This window comes from Cyphomyrmex costatus, unplaced genomic scaffold (genome assembly GCF_001594065.2).
Source record: "Cyphomyrmex costatus isolate MS0001 unplaced genomic scaffold, Ccosl1.0 scaffold199, whole genome shotgun sequence".
In the NCBI taxonomy this organism is placed as follows: Eukaryota; Metazoa; Arthropoda; class Insecta; order Hymenoptera; family Formicidae; genus Cyphomyrmex; species Cyphomyrmex costatus.
Genome location: NW_017276028.1, coordinates 362,444 through 386,537, shown reverse-complemented (window position 1 = coordinate 386,537; position 24,094 = coordinate 362,444). Strand labels below are relative to the sequence as shown.

At 34.8% G+C, this 24,094-nt stretch overlaps 1 protein-coding gene across 1 annotated transcript in view; it reads right to left on the bottom strand.

Annotated features, from left to right (window-relative positions):
• Nucleotides 1-860: 860 nt before the first annotated feature.
• The window catches only part of LOC108773106 (hemicentin-1), a 55,326-nt gene continuing 32,092 nt past the window's right edge, over nt 861-24,094 (bottom strand). The window contains exons 9-15 of the mRNA XM_018538827.1: nt 18,768-19,061; nt 16,054-16,368; nt 10,822-11,169; nt 4,193-4,474; nt 2,538-2,632; nt 1,717-1,989; nt 861-1,179 (exon numbers count right to left, since the gene is read on the bottom strand). Coding sequence (XP_018394329.1) covers nt 1,102-1,179; nt 1,717-1,989; nt 2,538-2,632; nt 4,193-4,474; nt 10,822-11,169; nt 16,054-16,368; nt 18,768-19,061 — 1,685 coding nt within the window. The 3' untranslated portion in view covers nt 861-1,101. The remainder of the gene's footprint in view (nt 1,180-1,716; nt 1,990-2,537; nt 2,633-4,192; nt 4,475-10,821; nt 11,170-16,053; nt 16,369-18,767; nt 19,062-24,094) is intronic.

Sequence of the window (24,094 nt, the reverse complement as noted above, 5' to 3'; positions counted from 1 at the left end):
GACAGAAGATACAAAACAATAGAGAATAGAAAATCGCGTGACTAACTTTTTATCCTACCAATCACACTAAATCGTTGCATTCGCAATCTATTTCCACCGGCGTTGTTTGATTTACACGTCGAGGCGAGCGAAGTGCTATTTCGATTTTTAACTCATACCTACGGGTACTCATCAAAATCAATGTATCAAATATTTTCAACAACCAGAATTCCTCTATTCACAGAACTTTGATAAATGGAGACATTATTGGCTCTATCGATATCGTTTTCGATAAATATTAAAAATTAATATCGTGTAACTTTGAGATTCAATTATAAGACTTATTAATTAGATTTGCATGTATAAAAAGTTTTGAAAATAAACTCTACAAATAAACTCTTATAAATTATTATTTAAAGGAAGGATGAGAAAAAGAAATAATATAATTTTTTTTGCAGAGAATGCTCTAAAACTTTCAGTTTCTTTCTGGATTTTAAGTGACCTTTTTTTTTTTGCACGGAAGATTAAATAAGAAATATTCATGAATATTGTAGATATGAATTAATAAAAATTGCATAGGAACTCACCGTTTTCCGCGCCATCATAACGAACAACGGCGCACTTTTTTTTTATATACATAATTATTGCCAACTCTCCGATAACATTCATCGTACAATGAATTCTTGATCGGTCGATGGAACAGTGAATGCCTCTGCCCCCGAGATCAAAATAGTGCGTTCGCCTCGCCTCGAATTTTACGGACGGCTGAAAAACAGTTCAATCCTTTCCCCGGCTCCAACCAACCACTATCACAAATCATTCGGTAAAGCGCATAATCTATATGTATATATATAATATATATATATATATACTCCGCGCGATTTCATTAATTACTTTCATTGTCGAACGAATCCTCTATTTATAACACTTGTAGTAAAGGTCTAACAATCTCTACTAGTGAAGGGCTGCGGTGCCTTCTTTGAAGAACTTATTCTCACTTAACACACGTACATGGATCGATGTGTACTTTTATTTTCATTTTCTTTCCAAGGGGAAAGGGAGAACATTAAGAGACGTTTAGGTGCGAAATGGAATTGTGAATTACGATGCAGCTTGTTGGAATCATGTTGTTGGCGCATTCGAGGAAGACGGTGTATCGGTGCGCCAGATTGAGCTGTTTGAGTGACTGATCGTAGTGATCTAGAAGAGGTATAGATCGTAATTAAAGACCAGTTATCTTCAGTTATATATAATTAGAATAACGTTAATAAGCGATAATACTGTGCTTGTTTCAACCGTGACGAGTCTATTGTAATTTGCTGCACGGATAAATGACGTCAATTTTCTCATAATGTTGCATTAATTGTCTAGTGTTTTCAATACAATACTCTTTCTCGAAAAAACTTAATAACCTCCTAAAAAGTGAGGTTTTAAGTTTAAAATAATAAACTCAAAAGTCGCTTTACAATTACAAAAATTACAACTTTACAAGTTACGTAAATTTTTATTTCATCATTTTTGCCACTGTTTCAAAGTTTTTTTAATTCTGTCAAAGAACATACATACTAAATGTCAGAATATTTAGATTTACAATATTTAGTATTTAAATTGAAATTATTTCTTCTGCAGTTATACTCATATTAGTATAATATTTTCTTCACCGTTTTAAAAACTCAATGAAACAATAAACTGCAGATGCTCTAACAAAACGATTCGTCACTTTCACAAGCCTATTACCTTATTGTCGTGTCCGATCAGTGGTGTCTCCGCCGTAGTTTCGTCGCTGGAACGATTCATGTATGGATATGGCGGTGGCACGTAAATCGGTTTAGAATGACTGGCGACTTGCGCGTAAATCGTCGGCTCCTGAATCGGCTGTCTGCGCGTCAAAGTCGACATAGGCAGCAGCTGGGGCCGTTGGATGCTGGAGATTTGCACGGGCTGGTAGCAATTCGGAGGTATTCGCCGGTTACCCCTTAGTGCTAATTCGACGTATGTTAACTCGGATCCCTGCTAAGGAACAATATTATTCCCAGAATTTGAACAATAGTGATTTAGTCGATTAAAAATTCAATTCAGGTATTCAATATCAGATTACACACATTTTTTTTAAATAAAAATCGATTAGTCGATTTATTATAAACGAGGAAGTGGAATTATGATGTGAATTAGTATGGATAATTAACAAGAGAAGTATTTAGGAAAATGAGAAGATATCGTGTTAAACTAAATTTAGGGAGTATATAATATTACGATAAAATTAACATAATTTTTTAAAATGAATAATAAATCGTTAATTGTTGCTGAATCTTTTACGAATAGAAATGACATTGTGGATCTGATCGAAAAAGTTACTTAAATATACTTATTTTTTCCGATTAAAGTGCACTGTTATGTTTTGAGCTGTATTTACTTTAAAATATAACTTTACAATAATTATTGTGTTTTTATAAGAAAATTATATACACGTAATTAGAAAATAATTGTGACTTGAAACTATTACTTAGATGTTAAATGTGCTATTATGTTATAGGTATATAATTACAAACTGTGCTTACGTTGTTTGTTGCTGCAAAGGTATTCACTTCCGGGCGTTGCTGCTGCAGTACATATCGCGGTGATGCACTTTTGCATAATTCCGCATATGAATTCTCTATAATACAATAAAGCACAGGGATTAGCGTGTTGTGCCTTTACACTATTAAAATTATATAGTTCATGCATATGTTACAACTGATTATAAATTAATATTACAACTTCTTGTTATATATTTGATTATGAATTGATATTGCAATTTCTTGTTTTAAAGAACTTTGACCCAAGAATTTTCATTCACTCACACACACACAACTTAACTTCCATATATAAAATTAAAGGTTTTTTTTAAAAAAACACAATTGATTATTTGTATAAATATATGTTGCCACAAAATGAAAAAATTGAGATTTAATTTAATAAATTATAATTAGCATTAAATTAATTAGCAGTTTGCTTTCAATCAAAATATATGAAAAAAATTGTGTCAGCAATCTTCAATAACAATTGAATTTTGAAGTATCAATCACTTTTTTAATTTAAATATTTGAGTATATGTTACCAAAGTAATTATAAAAGTATATAAAATTAATTGAAGCAAAAAAGCTTATTTTGCTATAAATATTTTTTATCAACTATGAAAAGCGCTACTTACAGTCAAAGCCAGGTGTTGGAATAATATATCTATATGTACTTTAAATACATTTATCTCACAATCAAATGTATGATTGCGTGCCGATTACTTTACAAAATCAAACTAAAATAATAATAATTCCCTGGAATTAAATCGATACGCAATCATGTATCTGAGATGAATTTATTTAAAAAATATATATAGATTATTTCAACACATCTCTTCTTTGACTTTGATCATAAGTGGTTTATAGTCAATGAATCATAGTCAATCGTTTATGCGAGAGTCGGAAATTGGCCATACCGCAAGACTGAAACTGAAAAGGTGTAAATAATCGCCCGCCAAATTTTAAATTGAAATAACTTGTATAAATTGTAATAATTTTGTTATATCATGCATTGTATTCATTAGAGATTGGACGGTATAATAAAGTTTTATTATTAAAACTTAGAACCATTTAATTTGGAACCATATTTATTAAATAGAAATATTCTCTACGAGTATTTCTGTTAGTTTATGAGATAAAAAGGAGTGACCATTCATACAATAACATCCTGTATATTATATTTCGAGATTTTAACATATGGAGAATATTCAGTCTCTTATCTAAAATGTTCAGCCTCTTATCTTAAATATTTTCCAAGAAACTTTTTTGTATTATAAAACATGATCTTTTGCAACTTTATTTCTGTATAAATAATTAGAAAAGAATAATTAGGTATAAAATGACCATGGGAAACATGTAAAGTAAGTAATGATATAAATCAGAAAAATGTAAACTCATATAATTGGTTTCATTAAATTGTGAAATATAGTACATCTTAAAAATAAAGAAGAAAAACGTGGAAAGTACATTTCCCACTGTCCCTTAAAGGGATAATTGAGCTGATCTGTAGATAAACACTTTAGCGATTAGTAATGATGATAATGACAAATAACGAGAGTGATTTATCTTACATGGGGCACGTTTATCGTGACCCAATCACTGGATAAACCAGATAGGGGAGCATGCTGCGAAGCGGAGTGACAGGTACTCTTGCCTACCGTTTGCGTGTGGTATTATATCGGGATTCTTCTCGAAGCTCTCGATGCTATCAGTACTGAGGGGCAAGGTCGACGATTTGTCAAGCGGGGACGAGCCGCCGGTTCCCGACGCCGCCAGGTTCGCCATGCCGCCGTCGTCATGAGAGTCCTCCTGAGATCGAGGTCGATAGCGAAGCTTGACAGCCAGCACGATCACGAAGATCACCAGAAGCAATCCCGCTGCGGCTCCCACCACGGCACCCAATAGCGGACCCGACAGCGACAGCATAATTGGCGTGAGGGCTGCAAATTGTGTCCAATTGTTTCGGGGAGAATGCGAAGAAAGGGAGAGGACAATAGCGGAGAGTGTTCGAATTTCGCGAAGGAAAGTAAAATAGCTGCGCAATAATGCTTCGTCGAATTTTACAATAATTTGAAATGTTCCCATTGTTATTCGACCAAGAAACGCAAGAAACATCAGTGTACGTTAGATATACCTTTTACCTTAAAAGAGAATTCTCACAGAAAGTATTTCGTTTAAATTTAAATTAAGTATTCAAGGGTTGAAGATACTTATCTATATACATATATGTACATTTATGCTAAAGGCTGTGATCTGTTCACTCTTTAAATATAAAGAACGGCGTTGTCGTTTCGCGTCTCTTATCGGATATCGAAAACAAAATCCTTATCTTGCATACTTTTAAGAGAAATGTGTTAACAAAAGATCGCGGATGAAAAATGTATGAAACGCGATAAAAGGAACTGCTTTGCTACGTCGCGATTTCCTCGCGAATGTCGATTCGATTATGGATAAAGCATTTTCGATATGAAAGCGGCTTTACCGTCTCTTTTGTATGGTACGTAATCCTTATGGAGAAAGCTCCGAGTTTTGTTTACAGTTCGAATACTTTTATCGCGACTGACCGAATGAAGACAATCGCGTTGCCAGATTTATGAAGAATCAAATGTGTATTTAATGTTTCCACACAAAAAAAATTTGTCATGTGCTTTTCTCTTTTATCCTCTTTTTTTCTTGCTGTCGATAATTATTAAAACAATTTTGTTCACAATAACTGATAACAACCGTTGATTTTTGTAACAAATAATTTTTTTATTACGTCCGCTAGGAAAATACGTTGCGACACGAGCTCGTAAAAAAAAAAGAAGGGAAAAATATGCACGTCTCGCGTGTCAGAAATATTTATAAGCGAGTGTCGTGCATAAATTTATATACGCAAATTATGACATATTATGATGATCGCGTGAGCTAATGCAGGTGTCGGTCACATTTTACGATGTGAGGAGTCGTTACTTGGCAGAGAGGGAAGCTCGAGGGGAAGACAACATTCTTTGATGAAAAAATGAGCAACGACAGGGTGAAATGCATCCATGTATTCGACCGTGAGTATCTTACGAGTATCCTATCTTTTTATTCGTTTGCGATTAAAGTCCGTGGAAAGTGTATCTCGCAACATAAATCTAACTCGGAAGCAGGAACACCATGCAAGCATAGCATCCTAGAAGCATCCTGTACGCTTCTGATACGTTGAAAGTTCGCGCGATAGGTATGTGTGTGCGTGTGTGTGAGTACGTGGCATGGACCGTAAAAAATGTGGTCGTAAAAAATGCGCACGTATAAGGTTTCTCTTAGCAGCGACGCGATCGTAAAGGTAGCTTCGCATTGGAGAATCTACCTAGCATTCCTGGGGTTTATCACAACCTGGTCGATTTGCAATGAGAATTTATAACATCCTCTCCTTTTACCTTGTATGTTTGAAATAATCTAATTATATCGCGCCGGAATTGTTGCTCTCTGGCTGTTAATATCTGTCCGAGCATCGCTAAAAATCCGAATAATTCACTCGTATATAAAAATAAAACGGCAAATTAAAATTCTCTGCATTCTACCCCGGTTTTCTATCCATAGTACAGTTTCTGTTAAAGCTTAGCTTCATTCTCCTGTTTGCAGATATTTTAAGTTATTCTCGCTTGAAATGTGTGATTATTGAACTCAAGTAAAATTGAACTCTACAAAATTTAACTCGTTTCTGCAATTAACAGGTAGATTTTTAGCCTATAGAAATTCTCGATTGAAGTTAAAATAGCTTCGCGACTTTTTCAGTAAATGCTAAATCCGCGTACGCCGTTTTCGTAACAGGCAAAGCCGAGGTTCATGGAAAAATAATCCCTCTCAAATACGCAGTCGTCGAGTGTTTGTGCAGATCATAGATCATACAACCGCATTAGCAATGAATTTGGAATTCAAATGCACTCCATTCTGAACTCCTGTGGCATACTCAAGTTTGAGGCTAATCAAAACCCACTTATATTCGCGAACTCTGTTAAATGAATGCCTCTCCGTTGGCTCTCGTCCTTGTTCTGGCATCGTTCCTTTCTGCACCCCCTCTTCCTTCTAAGATAATATTAAAGCCAAGGATGCGTCAACATTCGCGGCTATCAAACTAAGCTAATGACTATTTGAATTCATATCTCTGTACGTGCGCGGAAAATGTATTTTGCCAGATTTGTGAATCTTTAGATATACTTTTTTTATTCGTAGAACAGACAATAGTGAATGATCATAAACAAGAGGTTCTTTTTTTTGCAAATTTATACATGTATTAAAATAATATAAGAGAAAATATTTCAATAACGTTAAAAAAGACACGAAGAAAGATAGTAGACACGGTTAAGATTTTATTGTTTACGAAAAAACTTTCAGATTTTTTAAAAATTAAACTTGAAGAGCATCATCTTTAGCGAACTTAATAAAAGATAAAGTAGGAAGTAATCGACAAAGAAAGAAAAGTTAATTTATTTATCTTTATACAGATAAATCAAATATACTTTTCAATCTTTTATTGATTTGCGTTTCCATAATATCTATTCACTTTGCACCAGGTTTCTCAATTTTTATTGCCTTGTGATATAATGTGTTTTGCACATACAATTAAACAAATTTGTAGAAAAAATATATATAAATAAAGAGACACACGATCTGTATAATATTCAGAAGATATTTGAGAAATTTTCATAGTGATAAATAAGGCGATAAATGTAGCAGTCTTTGAGTAGATTAATTTAAATTAGATCTTCCGGATTTATTCTAGACTTGTCTTACGAAACACCTCACGATACAATAGATGGATGTGAACGAATCTCTGGTGCATGACTCGTGCTCTTCGTGCAATAACGCCGCGTTCCGTTGTGCGCGTCACTTGTGCGTGCAGCTTCATTGTCTTCGAACTTAAGCCGCTTTCGGTGACCTTATCTATTAATTTACGAAAGATTAATTGAAAGCGCTGTTCCTGAAACTCCTTCGTGTTATACGCTGCTAACGTTGCTCGCAGAATCTACTTCATTTGGGAAGCTTAAGATTATTTGATCGTAAAGCAGCGCTGTTGTCTGGCGACCATAGTGGAAACATTACAAATACAACATTGACAATTAATTCACGTAAATGTACATAAAATGATAATAAAGTTTACATAGCAAAATGCTTCGGTGCATTGTATAGAACACATTATCGAGAGAATTCAAATTTTTACTAAATTAAATATATCAATGTACACTCAAGCGACTGAATGCACATTCAAGTTTTAGTTTCTAACACTTCTATTTAAGGACGTCGTTAACATTTCTCATAATACTTAAAAGATGTTACGTATATCATTGCTGATAGTCAAGTTGAAAGATCAGGCCAAAGCACTTTCGGTTGAATGCTCTTCGACGGGATTTACACGTACAAGCGGTCGTCTTAGCGGTATCCCTTAGAAACAAGTTCTTCCGACTTTGCTCTCTTGTGCGCGTGTTAACCATCTCCGAGATTACTCCAGGGTAAACCGATTTCCGCCAAAAATACGGCGAAACCTTCGATTAGCATATCTGCTTCAATTTACCTTTATCGATGTCGTTCATAATATCGCTATATGTATCATGATTGGCGACAAAAGCATAATGCAATAGTATAATCGCATTTAAAGTACACGCATCACGTTACCGGATACGAAATACGTCGTTTATTAGCGTAGCCGGGACAAACTGTTTACGTAAACGATTTGGGTGTCATCGCGAAAACTAACAAACACGAAAGAAGATAATGGATTACTACATTCATTTATGATAATGCTTGTCACTCTTGTCACGTAGAGAAGCTTAAACTTATAAAAATGTTTCGCAGAGAATACGAAATTATACCACCTAATAAATTTATGAAAAATTTATATTATAACTTTATGTATTCTCTTAAATAATTTTATAGAGACAGCTATACCATATTGATTCAACGGAATATGAATTTTATACTTATATAGATTTAATAACATTAATGAATATATTTCTCATTTATTTCAGTTTCCACTTATGCACGATTATAAAATAAATATAAAACCGATGAAACATTTTCAAACGAGAAGAAATATATTTAAAGTACGGCCGATTATTTTAAGTTATAATTATTTTTAAATAATTAATTTGGCATTATTGTATAATATTTGGTTGTAGTATACTGCAGAAACGTCTAGCGAAATCAGATTTTTTCATCTCTTATTATGTCACACGTTAAATGTGATTAATATGCAACGAGAAATGAAGAGAAAATTATCATATATGCCTGTCAAAACGTGCATACAAATACATCAACACGCTTTATTAAATAAAATTGAATTTGAGAGAGAGATATATAAATTATTTCTTTGATTTAAATATTGCAGCATTTTGTCGCATTTAAATATGAATGAAGAGTCGCCTCTTTGAACATTTTTAATTAAATGTACGACGGTGACATCGCTAACAGATTGTAACTTTTTTCTACTTCGCTAAACCTTATATTAAAAAAAAAGAAAAAGCAATTAATTAACATGCAAAAGTATTAGCAGTGTTTTTTAAGTCATGTAACATAGATGTCTTCTTTTTGCGTCTTAAGTTATGAATAATATAGGAAAATTAACAAAATATACATTCACGAATACGTGCAAGAAAAATTTGCAAGCGAAAGTTTGAGTACAAGGAAATATAAGCGTATTAAGTAATTAATATAAACGGTAACAAGACACATTTACTACCTTAATCGAAAAAACAGGCAAAATCTTCCTACAACGAAGGTCATGTAGCGTAACGCGTTTTATTTATATTAACACAAATCTGGCGCATGCAAGACCTGACCGTATCGTACAAATAGTATTTCGCAAGTCAATCGCGGGATTCTCTGGTGATTGCCTTTAATTCGATAGTTTCGAGCTCCTCGATGGACGAAACGTGAAAAAAAGCTTGCGGTACGTGTGCAAAACAAATATGCAAATTTCGAGATACTTCGTGATGAATTTGTCGAAGTGTTGACCTGTCGGGTAGTTTCCACTGACTAAACATTTTCATCGTGAACGAATCCGTTGTGTAGAATGTTAGTCTGTTTCGGCACGTATTGCACGATTCGGATAAAACGTTTTCCTACGAAGCCTTTGTCACAATAGCTTCTATTGATCGTATGGAAGTAATTAGAGACTAATACTGATTAGTAAAAAAACAAAGGATATTAAAAGGGAACCGATTTCTGTTTTTTATTTCAAAAAGGTATAAATAAAAGGAATAGTTTTTTTTGTAGATTTTGACCTCCTAAATATTGTAAAGTTACTAAAAATTTCGTTTGGGAAACTTTTTAAATATTAAAATTTGGATAATTATACGCACCATGCTCAATTTTTCGAGATGTTCCTTATCCGGACTTTTTATTGATATTATATTTAGAAGGTCAAACATATAAAAAATAGTATTCCTTTTACTTACATCTTTTCGAGTTTCTTTTTAACCTCCTTTATAATTTACTTTTTAAAAAATACAAACATAGATAGAACCGATTTGAAGCGATTTCGAGCTTTTTGCTCAAAACAAGAGCTGCAGAATATTATAAAAAAAAATCCATATACAATAATAAGAGAATTAATAGATGTGAGTTATTATTTTACAAATTTCATTTGAAAATACTACTTCTTGTTCTCCCCAAAACAATGCTGTCCCCCTTCAGTTAAAGTTGAGGGAATGGTGATTTGATAAAGTATGTAAGGGGGTGGTATCATTTTGTATGTACATCACGAACTTACAAGAAGCAATCACAAACAATTGGATGTGATAAAATAAATAGACTATTTGGGCTTTCAAGTGATTAGAAATAAAATATAAAAGTTGCAGGCGATCTAATAATCGCTTATTTCTATTTCCTTCTTATATTCCGACATTTTGTTGCATCACGATTTTCATGTCTATGGCTTGCGACGGCCATAAGCATAATTCAAAATAAGAATTCGGCAACGGCAGTACTTATTCAAATAATGTAAAATTAAATGGATAGTATACTTAAGACACAGTTATAAACATACCACTACGAGTCGTTTATTTCATAATCTCACGATTGCGATGCGGCTCTTGTCCAAGACGTCACCGGTTGATAAAAGAATAATTTGAATTGTACAAAATGGTAAAGAATAGACGCAATAGATTTTCGTAGCTCGCTCGATCACAACGACGATGTCATTCATCGCTGCTTCGATGAGCTCTCGCGCAAAAAGCACCCATCGTGGAGGTGAGGGCATAGGGCGGTGGGTTGGGGGTGCGGGCGGGTTGGTAGGACGATCCATTGTTTATCTGGGCCCTACCTGGGTAACGGTGGTGCTCCTTATTGGTATTACCCTCTTGAACAAAGTGTGTACTGAAGAGGATCGTGGCGTCGCTCATGGCCTGCTCCGTCATGATCCTGAGGGACAGCATGAGACCGGATTGGCTTCTGTCCACCGGCAGATCCGTCACTTCGAGCATGCTCGGCGTCAGGCTCGTTGCGGACGCCAGCAATCGCCTGGTGTCAGCGTCGAAGACCTGCAGTACGTAGATGGCCGAGTTCGTGTCGAAGTTGAGCTCGCTCTCGGCGCAGCTCACCCGTACGGTCGTCTGGCTCTCCTCTCGGATCGTGCAATTCTCCGGCGAGGGTGGTTGCGCCAGCCTCTCACCTGCTACCGGAAGTGGCACAACACACCAGCCTCAGCCTTCGTCTAACTGACTTGAGAGCGCGCGGGATGGTTTCGAGGGAATAGGGAAGTCGAAGGGTATAGCTCCGACAGCAACGCGAAGCCGAGAGTCGTTTTACGAGAGTGAGGAAAATACGTGGCGTACGATGAACGAATGATGGGAAATTGCGATTGGATAATAACGATACCCAATAGACTTGTTTTGGGCAATAAATTTTAGGATAATCAGCGAGCTCGTATCATGTTGCAATTAAAGAAAGATTGATGAACAGACAGAAATGTTTTCATTTGTAGATTTAAAAATCAAAGTATTGAAAATTATAATTTACAATTTTGTGATGAAATAATCACAATAAATAGGAAATGAAAGTTCAAATGAATCTTTAGTACATAAAAAAATTCAATCGCAGGCGACAAGTTTTCCTTTTTATGAATTGCAATAAAAATAAGATTGAGAAGTAACATGTTACTTATAATGCCATTACAGTTACTGTTTTTTTTTGTAATGAATTAGTAACGATGCTGTATTTTTTGTAGTAACGATAAGTTACATTTTTGATTATTTTTATCGTCACTTTTACATAATACGTGTACATACATGGAACAAGTATAAGCGAGTTTTAAAAGGGGATGTTATATTTGGACACATATTGCAATTAACCATAACCACTATAGATGTTGAATTCGTACTGAACTGATCAATTAGCAACACAAATAATTGGATGCTATTAAAAAAAGAGTAGAAAAATCAAAATTTGGCGAAAAAGTAACGGAAATTGTAAAGATTTTTGAATAACAATAACGCTAACGAGTTACTTTTTACAATGGATAACAAGAAACTTTACTCAATGTTGGCTAAAAGAGACGCATCAAGATTATCGATTATTTAAAGATCTTGAAGAAATTGAAAAACATGATGCTTTATATAGAGAACGGAGTTTCTCTCTCAGCATGTAATCACTCTTTTTTTACAATCATTGTCATAATATTGTAATTAATATTGTTAATTTAGTAGTCTATTGCATTTGCACGATCATACTTCTTGAACATATTTTATAAATTTATAATGAAAATGACCAAACTTTCTTGCATTAAATAAAATAATTTAAAAATAGATTTACTTTTTTAAAATATATAAAATTGTCTACTAGAAATAATTGATATGACAATTGGACAGAAAAACAACCGCGTTTAATATTTTTATCAGTTGAAATTGGTAAAAGATTTGTCCAAATATTTATCCATACAATTAATTTTTTTTTTCTAGAGAAATATTAAATTGAATTTATTGTATTTTTGAAAGGACTGACTGTAAAAATAATTGGCAATTTTTGCTCATAATTTACGGCAATCCATCGAGGAATCATCAAGACATGTACATATACCATGAACAAACGAAGCTTAATCAGTCGTAATATTGCCCGCTATAATGCGTCCTCGCGTTTTCACGAGCATGATCTCTTCAAGAGAGCTCGATCACGCCGATGGATTTTCATGAAATGTGCCAATCGTTCGTCACGCCGTGCACCGACGTATTTTAATGCAAAACGTCAAAATGCAATCGATACCTGCCAGTCATCGAACGAGACGAACCGATCCGTACACGTATTTTTATCACTTTTATCGCCTCAAAAGCTGCCATTCGATGGCGTGCAGTTGTTTGATCCAGTCTTATGGAGCTTTTTACATTGCACGAGCAAAGTATATTTTTCTCCGAATGTCCAAGCCGCGAATTTAGACGACGATAAGAAATATTTTTCATCAATGTACAATTTTCAGTCACCTTAATAGAAAAATTCGAAATTCGCGTTTCGCAACAAACTTTTTCTACATAAGTGCGATTCGTCGAACAAAGTTTGAATATTTTAGAAATATGCACACCCAGAGTCGAATCGAAAATATAATCAAAACTGTAACGCTTTCGAGCCCGCGATTTCTTTCTTCTTTTACAAGAGCAGCACGTATCGCCAAGTTTTGTTAGTTCAGGCGGCGCGCGGCGCGGTCGGATATAAATCGAGCGAGAGTAGCGTAAAGAACGGCGATTTGTAACGAAGGAGGGCCAGCTGACGCGAAATACGAAAGCCTTTTATAGTCTGGTTTACCCCCTATCTCGGATCCGCTGCGGCGCAGGCCGCAGTAGAGCAGATAAACGACGAAGCTGACGAGCTCTGTAGCCGCCGCCTATTAGCCGCGCATTATTAACGCGCGTAACACCGCTTAACGTCTGTCTACGTGCCACCCATGGGTTAATCGTGACCAATTAGTTAGAAGAATGCGGCAGAGCGGCCCGGGGTCGCCGGTGCTTAAATTAGGCCGAGAAATTTGTTTAATGGGGTTACAGCGTGAAGCTACTATACCGGAAAATACAGTTCCCACGACGCGGATGAATTTAGATGCACGAGCACCGCTACCTTTTAATAGCAACATTCTTGCAGTGTGCCTTCCTTTAAGCATTGTTCTGATTCCAACAATGTAATCATGTAATTTGCATTTAGATTTTAGTGGAACTAAAACACTTGACAAGAATCGGATAAATTAAATACATGTGCTTGAGAATAACTTATTTTTTTTTATTAATTTATGTCAGATTCGTGTAAAACAGACATTTCTGTCAATAAATAATTATCAACGAGCTCTAACAAATAAAAAATTTATAACAAATATTTTTCATCAGAAGAAAGAAAAGCAAATTAGATGCATTTATTTTTTCAGCCTGTGTATGATATTGATGCGTGCAGTTATTATTATCTTGTTTACCTCGCCTTTGAATTGACGATATTGGTTATATCTAATATCTGCAGTGATGGATATATAAAAAGGTACGAAACGGTCATTGACGACGAGCGATCATGCGCTGGTGTCGGTAAAACATCTAATTACGTACACATTTCGTGAATGTACGTAAATGTACGTTTGCTACGATCTCGATGCAGTTTTCTACACGTAACTCTAATAACACGCTTACAACTTTACATGACATACGTGTGCTTTGATTGAAGTAAAGAGATAATACCACCGTAATGCCGAATAGACGCGGATTTCGGATGGATGGATCCAATATCATCGTAACTCGTAGAAAATATATTTTTAGATCAGGATGTTGCTGTACGGAAAACATTTTATATACATGTGATGCATGTACATTTTGCGAATGTATTGTATTACCGAAACGTGGTGTGTTATTCGTCCCAGGATAATATTCATGTTTGGAAAGTTAATAAACGCCGTTATTGAAATATTTTATAATCAATGTTTGCGATATGGCGAACGAGTGATAAAAATAATATTCCATAAAAGAAAGTATTATCAAGAGTATACCGAGTTACACAAAATGACGGATCATTATATAATATAATTTAAAAAGAATAGTACCTATTCTCTTCGAGCAATTTCCGTTTAACTTTTGTTTTATGACATTCTTTTTATTTTAACTTCGCAATTTAACTGTAGTGCTTATTCGATCATGGTATCTTAAATTAAAAGTATTATTTATATTTTCCTTTATCTGAGGGGAGGATAATAAAAAATCGCGTCAAAACAGATTAAGTATCAAGCTTCTTTTGAAATATGTATAATATATACATTCGATCATTGTATCAAATTATTTATGAGTACTTTTAGTTAAAGTGTTCATGTTTACTTGTCTTCAAATAAATCTTAAATAGAACAAGTCGTTCTATAGGGAGCTATAAGATACAAAAATTGTTTTACAATTTAATTTACCGTTTCAGTGCTTCATTGTTGTGTTAATTTACTGTTAAACGTATATTCGTCATATAATGCACCGAGGAATATTCAGTTTCTTTTATCAAATAACTTCGCTTAATTATTCTCTAATTAAATTTGAGTTACATTTCCGTCACGGGGAGGGAGAAATCGAATTCCATTATGAACTTATTACTGATTTAAACTTTTCCGCATATATCCTATAGTTGTTTGTCTAACTCCGAGCGGTAATGAGGAATATCTAGTGCAAACTGTCTGGATGATCTCGCGCGAATCAACACAAATGCACGGTATATTATGGGCCGTGCGCGCTTAATATACTCGTGAACTTTCATGCGGCCACTCAAAAAGCCGCTGAAATCGAGTTACGATGTTATTGCACGAGAGAGGATCAACATGTTCACACGAGCTCTACGATGCAAGGCCGTGCAGCGTAGCGAACAGTGCTCAAAATATTAGATCGATTCATAAGCAATATCCGTTTGCGATGCTTCCTTTATATTCCACTTTCCGTTTATATATTTCCGCGTGCATTTACGACGCATTCGTTTTACGCTGCGGTGGCAAAGTATACGGGGCGGTATTGTTACGGCATCGGAGCGAGATCGAAAGACTACGAGTGATTTTGATAAACTATATTTTGTCGAGATTGAGAAAATCTTTCACCGAGGGTGGAAAATGTAATCACAAAATTACGGTAAGAAATAAAAATATTTACGCGACGTTTAAAATTCCTTGTTGATAAAAGCTACAATGAAACAAGTGAAGTTAAATATCAGATTCACAAGATAACATATGCATAACATTTCGATTTCTTAATAGTTGATATGTAAAAATATAGATTTGTAAGTTACTTATTACTGTAATCGTCTTAATTTATGATTATTAATATTATTACTGTTACTAGCATATTATTATTATTATTGCAGTTTAGAACTCCGCTCGAAACACAAAGCTGCTTAAAACTCCGGAATATCCTTCCAGTTTCTACCTAACGATACCGCATCATTTCGGAACGCTTCGCGTTGTTCGAAGCTTACTTATGAATCGTCTTGTAAGTACATCGAGGACGACTTAATCGCGGATCGATTCGCGATCGATCATTCTCTCAGTTCGGTTGTTCGCGACCGGACGACTCACCTGTTCGCCTCTCAGGGAGATTCAGGGTGGTGGCGCGAAAATGCACGGTCTCGCTGCGACCTTTGGCGTTAGTGGAGTAAATGGAAACCTCGTAGTTGCTGCCGGGGTCCAGATTGGTGACGGAGAAGACGGGCACCTTGCTCGTCTGGTTGAAGACGGTCGTAGGGCCGCCGCTCTTGCCAGACCCAGTTTCACGGTCCACCTGCATGGTGAACTTTTGCGGTAGGCCGCCATCAAAGCCCTCTATGCATTCCACGTAGATCGAGTCGGTGGTTTGATTTAACAAGGAGCAGTTGTGCGGTGTGTCCGGGCGGCCTGTTGGATTCGCGCGCGATCAGCGTCAATATCGAGCACGGTTTTGCGTGCCGATTAACGGACTAATTAGCGAACATGAATGAACGCTTAATTGGCGAATTTGGAAGGTATCCCTATGATACCACAAAGAATATTTCGCCGAGATGAAATCGATTTCGCAAACGAACATGATGGTGGAAATCGTTTGTGGTAGAAACTGTTAATTAAATTAAACACGTAATTATATCTGGTTTATAAAGACATAATTTATTTAAATCGGAATTATTTAATTGAGAGACAATATTCCTCTTTACTGTTAGATTATTTTACATACGATTGGACATTTGTATTATAGAACAAAATTTGGTATGACGGAATTGATTTCGTGTGACACGCAAATGACTGAAAGAATAATACTTATACAGTGTGTATCCACTTATTACTGTCCAGTTTTTTATTTATATATGTAAAGTTACATGTTTAAAGATTTCAGCTAAAAGCTTTTCACAAAATGAAGTAAGTACCTTTTAAGCAAAAATAAAAGCTTTGACTTTAGATGAAAAAGCTGCTGACGAAGCAACTGTCTCATGCGCGATTCTAGATTTCATCGCCTCTCATCGACCGATACGAGTTTAGTTTGAATTTTCGTTTTTGTCCGAGCAACTACGGTACTCAAATTGACATGTCCCTTTTACGCAACGTTCACTTTAATGACAATTTTTATTGCACGTTCCAGTAGTTTAGTACCAAGCGACGTACTAAAATGCGTTTGTCACGTATTGATGCGTCCGTCTCTACGACCTGCCCCGACCTTTATGAACCCTTTAGGAATGTCTCCTACTTCGGAAAACGGATTCTTCCGACATGTATGTAAAAATACTTGCGTTCTTTAATCCGTTTGCACGCGAATCTTTATGCTTGTCGCGGCGATAAAAATGTAGCAATATATTTCTTTTCAATGCGTTTTGCACGAATATATTTCGAACACGGAGACAATTTTTATGGTGAACTGTATTACATTGAATTGATTTTAAGAATGTAACACGAATTTGCGACAATCTGAGGTACATCATTTAAATCAATCATAAAAATCGCGCGGACGTTTATAGAAAATATTGATACAAAAGAATGTTGCAGTAAGAGATTCAATAATTTGCTAATTTTCCAATAAATCTTTAGGGTCGATTTCCTTTCATTATCTTAAAAATGCTAATTTTTTACTTGCGGTCCAACAAGAATCGATATTGTTTTTTTACTTGTGTCATTTTTCTTGCAACACAACAATATAGTATTATAAAGAAAATATGTAAATACATTTATTGCTTACAAAACAATGCAACTGCTAGTCATGATAGCAAACAAATGTAAAATAATAATAATATGCAAATCTAAACGTATTTTTTTAACTAGTTTGTAGTTCTGAATTTACTCGAACATATTTCTTTATTTTAAATATTATTAGTTTTGTATCTTTTTATAGTAACAATTTCTGGGTCATTCTCGAATATTTGAAAGTATAAGAAAAGTACTATAAGCAAAAAAATTCGAAGAGTACGTTGATTTATTGAAGTTACATTGAGTTCACCTTCCGGTTTATCGAAATGCCGATAATTCGATGAAGACGCAGTGAATTGCAGAAAACGCGTTGTGTATTTATAATTCACCGGATGTCGGATAGTAGTGTTTCGACGACAAGAAGAGTAAATGCATCGAATCTATCGAACGCGCTTTTCAAGAGTTTTAGAATGGCACAACATTCGTCTACTAAAATCGATTGCTGTACTCTAAAAAGTTGTGTCACAGCTGCAATGTCATCGAAAGATTTATCTGTCTTCGTTCCATTTGATTTATTCACCTGGTGATGACGGTGTTAATATCAGCGATTGCAGAGTCATACAGAAATATCAAACGTTACATCATTTATGTACATGTAATTTGTGTAATTTACATGTTTGTATTTCAATTCAATTGTGCAATTCAAAAAATTTAAATGCAGCACGCGATTACAAGTCAAGTCAGGATATACATTGCATTTATTGCATCATTTAATTAAGCCATTTTAAATTTGCATGTAATACGTACATTTTTGCAGAATTATTAATTACATTGTAATTGGCTCCGAAATGCATTACGTAGCATATACAGTAGAAAATGCAGTGGCACATTTCATTACGATATACCTCAGTAAAAAGGGCATTTGTATTTTAATCATTTTTTATTTTCGATATTAGCGCGATGATAATCTGCTTATAAGAATGTGACAAACGAGTCTATGAAAGATCGCTGCGTAAATATATTTTGGTCAATCAATTGCAGTGAAGAGAGGAGAATGCGCGCCTTGCAAGGATAGTATGAGAGACGTATGTGGGTTAGATCCAAAGCCATTTTTCAGAAGCTCAGCAGTGAGATCGAGCACTTACCAGCTGGCACGATATGGTAGACGCACGGCTCGAGTTGAGTACCCTGGTCATTGCTGCCCCAGCAAAGGAGAGTGCCATAGTCCAGTTCGGTCATTGGTGTGTAGGAGGCTGTCGAGCGTGTACGGTCGCTCGTGACGTGTGCCTGAGGTATGTCCACCGCCTCCATTGTATTATTGAATTTCCAGGTGAACGATACTTCCGGCGGGTTCGCCTCCAGCTCACAGGGAATCCTCGCGGTCTCCTGTCGCGCCACGCCGAATACCTTCGTCTGGCCGTGCTGGCATACCGGCACGACTGGAAATGTAAATGTTGGTTCGTGCGATGAGAATATAAGCTTTGCATCGTGCGAGTTTATCTTGTGAGAAAGCATCAACGCGACGATAAATATTATTCGATAGCGAAAACACAATATCTATATTTCATGATGTATGCCACACACTTCAATTACTGAATTTTTTATAATTTGTGGAGCAGGTAGATAAGGAGGACCACATATGATCTACATAATGATCTACGTTATTATTTTCGATCGTAAAAAAAATGACGAATTTTATACTGAGCTATCAATAATATGTTATTTGATATTGAAAATTACTTGAAATAAATTAAATCTTAAGAAACAGAATACTTAACACAAGTGTCCTTACTTAAAAAGAGTGAGAAATGTATACGTTTAACTAATCAATGTATGTATTTGCACATTAAGATTTTAGCAAAAGTATTGACTAAATATAAAAATCTACTATTTCTAGTAAATGTATTCATTTACTAAACAATGCATATACATTTGCTATACGGCATTAATGAAAGCGTAATATTGCGAGTTGCTGTGTGTGCAGTAAAAGTACACATTTTAATAAATATATACAGTGATTAGTACGCGTGTGTACTAAGCTTGTACTATTAGTATAACGCACTAGTCATGCATTAATACACGTGTATACATTAACTGAATCACACTTTGCTGTGATATGTATATACATATACATAATACAATAATACATCACTCAAAAAGTGCCGGGCCTGACATAATAGATGGCGCACTAATAACAAATCCTTATGATTTTTAGAAAGTACTGTAAACTAGTAAAGTAAAGGCTCGATTGAGCTAAAATTTTGACACGTATGTTTGAAGGTTTAGTACTTTCTAAAAATCATATGGATTTGTTATTAGTGCGCCATCTATTATGTCAGACCCGGGACTTATTGAGTGATGTGTTATATACATTTTCTGTTATTGAAATTGGAATATTAAGGGAAAAAAATTAAAAATTAAAAAAGTATGAGATATCAAAGTAATATTTTGTGATACATGGGATATAGAAGGTATTTATAATAGAAATATAGCTTAATATTTTTATTAGAAGTATAGCTTATTTTCATATTTTACCATCCACGATTTATCCATCCTACATTTCGATTCAATATGAGACGTTTTTTCTAATGTTACAATTTTAATGATCAGCAGCATATATGGTATATAATGTATATGATGCATACATACACGCACACACACACACACACACACACATATATATATATATGTAATATTCAAAGATCAATTACTTAATTAACTTTATAAAATTAAACAAGATGCTGCTGACGCCTGCTTCATAATGAGTACCTTTCATCTAATACTGGAAGCATTTAGTAATATGATTAGATCTTTTTATCGGAATCTGTATCGAGGAATGATCGACACGTAAATTCTAGTATACGCCGAAGGCTAATACGATTATTAAGCACTACCCGTAATTAAGCATTAACGATGGAATTCATGTCCCTGCACCATTCCCGAGTTTCGTGTCAACCTCAGTCGACACGGTATCTGATATCGCCGTAATATACATAATACGCAATATACATGTATATATCCTGTAATCTACATATTGCAATAGTGTGCCATTAGTAGAGCATGTCTTCATTGTTCGGATAGAGTGGGGGGCATTCGCCTATATTCTTGAACAACGTTTTCTCCTATTATATCCTCTGTCGCGAAACTATTACTAACATCTTTTCACAATTCATGGCAACTGAAAGTACATTGTTACCCACTCGGTAAGAAAATAAACCTCTGGCTGTGCATGCAGTTCTTCACATCGCGGAAAAAAAAGTAGGAAAGCATTCTCAAGTACTTTGCAAACTATTCGCGGAGCGGTTCGCAAATGAAGAAACTGCATAAGTATGTTTAAGATATTCTTATATTTCACCATACTCTAACTTTCTCTATTATAATGTGACAATAATGACAATAACATTTTTTCTATCGAATTGAACTTTATATTTAGATTACATGTACAGAAATAGAAAAAAATGATAAACTATATAATTCTATGCAAAAGATATACTGTGTACATTTTTTGGAATTGTTCGCTAAATGAATCGTTTTGATCACAGATATCTATACTATACTAGACCGCTAGCCTCCTTATATATTCCCTAGATTCGTTGTACCCAAAACTTATGTACTAAATAGTGCATTGGCGGCGGACTTAGGACCCGATTGGAATGCAGTTTGATAAAATTCAATCCTAAAATTGAATCCTCCGCCTATGACTTATAACAGAAATGTGGCTATATATGTGTTACCATGTGTGTATGTGAATGTATATACGAGGTTTGTCTGTGCCTTTGTGGTTTAGTTCAGTAAAACCTCCAATATAAGTATATATGATCTTCTCCCGATTAATGAAAAAAATATTAATATACTTTTAATTCTTGGTAATTACGTAAATTAATTTATTAATAATAATGATATAGATATGAAAGTATATTTTTTATTATTTAATGTATATTATTATTGATAGTAAACTTAGCGAGACGTATGTAGCGTAATCTAACCTATAATTTATTTTAAAAAATTGTAGCTCTTCTCTTTTTAAAAAATTTGTAAGCTTTCTTTTATTAATATTATATGCTTTTATTACTCTAATATATTGAACAGTATACCCGAACACATATCATAAAAGTGCACATTGGTGCAGCTGGTGTTACTCTCTTTCTCGCGAACTGTACTTATAATTAATAATAGTATGCTTTCACTCCTGTAGACCATTAATTATTGTATAATTGATAACATTTATGACTTTTCTATACAGTACAAAATACTAAACATATATATATTGAAACACTTAGCTGCTATCACGGATTACGTAGAGCAGACGACACATTCCAATCGGGTCCTATGTCATGTGCAATTTGTACATTATATTCCGGGACATCTAGGGAGTCGAGGCTAGCGGTCTAGTATAGTATAGATGTCTGTGGTTTTGATAGATTTTGGCAAGTGATCGATTATATCTTTAAGGAAATTGTATTTTATAGAATTTGCTCGAAGAATATACATTTTTATTCTGTGTAAACTAAAGTAATGGTTAAAATAATATTTAAACTAAAAGAGAAATGTATTTAAATTCCGTCAGTATACATATAATATTATACTTTTTTCGGTTTGATTTTTAAAGTGAGAAAACTTACGTATTAAATAAAAATATTCCATATAAAGCTCATGATTGTTTTGTGAAATATTAAATTATAAATTACGCATTCGAATGCGTTCATCAAGCTCATGGAGTGTACGATCGATCGTTATCTCCGGTAGTATCTGCAATTGACATTCACTTCCATGAACGAAAGAAGATATTCGGTGTAAGCTGACAAAGGATCCCCTGCGACCTCGACTCAGGACGGAAGTCTAGTCCGTCTGGAAATTCAATAATACTTTGGACGTGGAAGTGGAGAGCTGTAGAGCATGCGGGATATCCGGCGCACATATAGAGACTAGACCCTTCATTGATTAGATCAGTCATAAAATTCCGGATGGTATCCGGTGCCTGAGTATTGCATCCCCTTTGTACTTTGCACAGTTGTCGAAAGAAGTCCGATCTTGAGGATGCCTGGAATACTTCGGACAGTGTCCTGTCTGTACGTCCCACAGAGTTATACGAAAGACGAACCTTTGTCCTCTTACGGCGATCGTCGAAAAATATCTTGAGGATGTCATGAGGTTGCAATAAAGGTCATCAATTGGAGCGCGACGAGCCTTACGCGATTATATTATAGGAAAGCAGATTTGCGTTTCATGACGAACGCAATTTTGTATTCTACATCATGTATGCAGATATCGTGCAATGCACTCGTGATATAAGCAATATGTATAATATAGTAAGTTTTATAAATGTGACTAATATACATGTATAAATGACGAAACATACATATATATCAATCATTTATCGTAACGTCTCTCTCCTTGGAACTCTTTCGTCGATTCACGGAATTGTTCAGAAATGCACTTTATATACCTGTACGTTTTACTTTGCAATACTGCAATACTTGAAAATAAACTTGTGGAAATAAATTAATATAAAAGTTTGTCGTGAAAAATTTCAAATGTTCAGGAATGTGCGTTGTGTAGAGAACTTACATCGGGGCGAAATGGACTTTCATAATATAACATTGCGAAAATACAAATTTTTATATACCGAGATAGTTGATGATGGTTAAACTCGATGTGCACATGGTGCATTACTCTAGTTAATATCAACTAACAAAGAGTAACATAACTATTATAATTTCTCACTAAAAAAATAATTGTTATGTACAATATATGTATGTTCTATATTACAATTATATTGTTGAGTAAAAAATTATATATAACTAAGTTATAATGTTATTCATTCTCTGGGACGTAATCATTGCGTATCTTTTTTGTTTTTAAACAATAGGTTAAACTTCCGTGCTAAGAGGAGACTTATTCAAAATAAGCATTGATCATCTTAGAATTAATTTCTTTCTGCTTCCTGATAAAGACGAGCGTCGAGTACGTGATATCGCGAAAACATAGGATATCGATGGTCGAGGCACTGACAATAACCAATTAATGCCGGTCATTAAGCATCAGTGACAGATCGCTCACGCCAAGCGTCCGTGCCAGCTATCGACATGATATCTGCGCCGTGTATGCATAATTCAACGGGCCGCAATATCGGCTGCATCGTGAAAAATGCACGTCGATCTGTCGCGCGTGGATCGCATGGACATACGCGTAAAAGCGGAGTGTGGTGGTGGGAGGTTGCTTTTTGTTCTGTTCGGAAATTCGGTCGGTCTATCTCGATTATCTACGAGAACGAATTAACGTGGAGGTACAACGTATCCTAAATATTTTGGGAAGCCTATAGAAATTATTTAAAATCGCATGTCTGATTAAAAGAGTCCATACGTTATACATAAAAATTAACATGAAATTAAATTATTTTTAATTAAGAAAATCAAAACTGCTAACAATAAGTTAAAGGAAAGAGAGAGAGAGAGAGAGAGAGAGAGAGAGA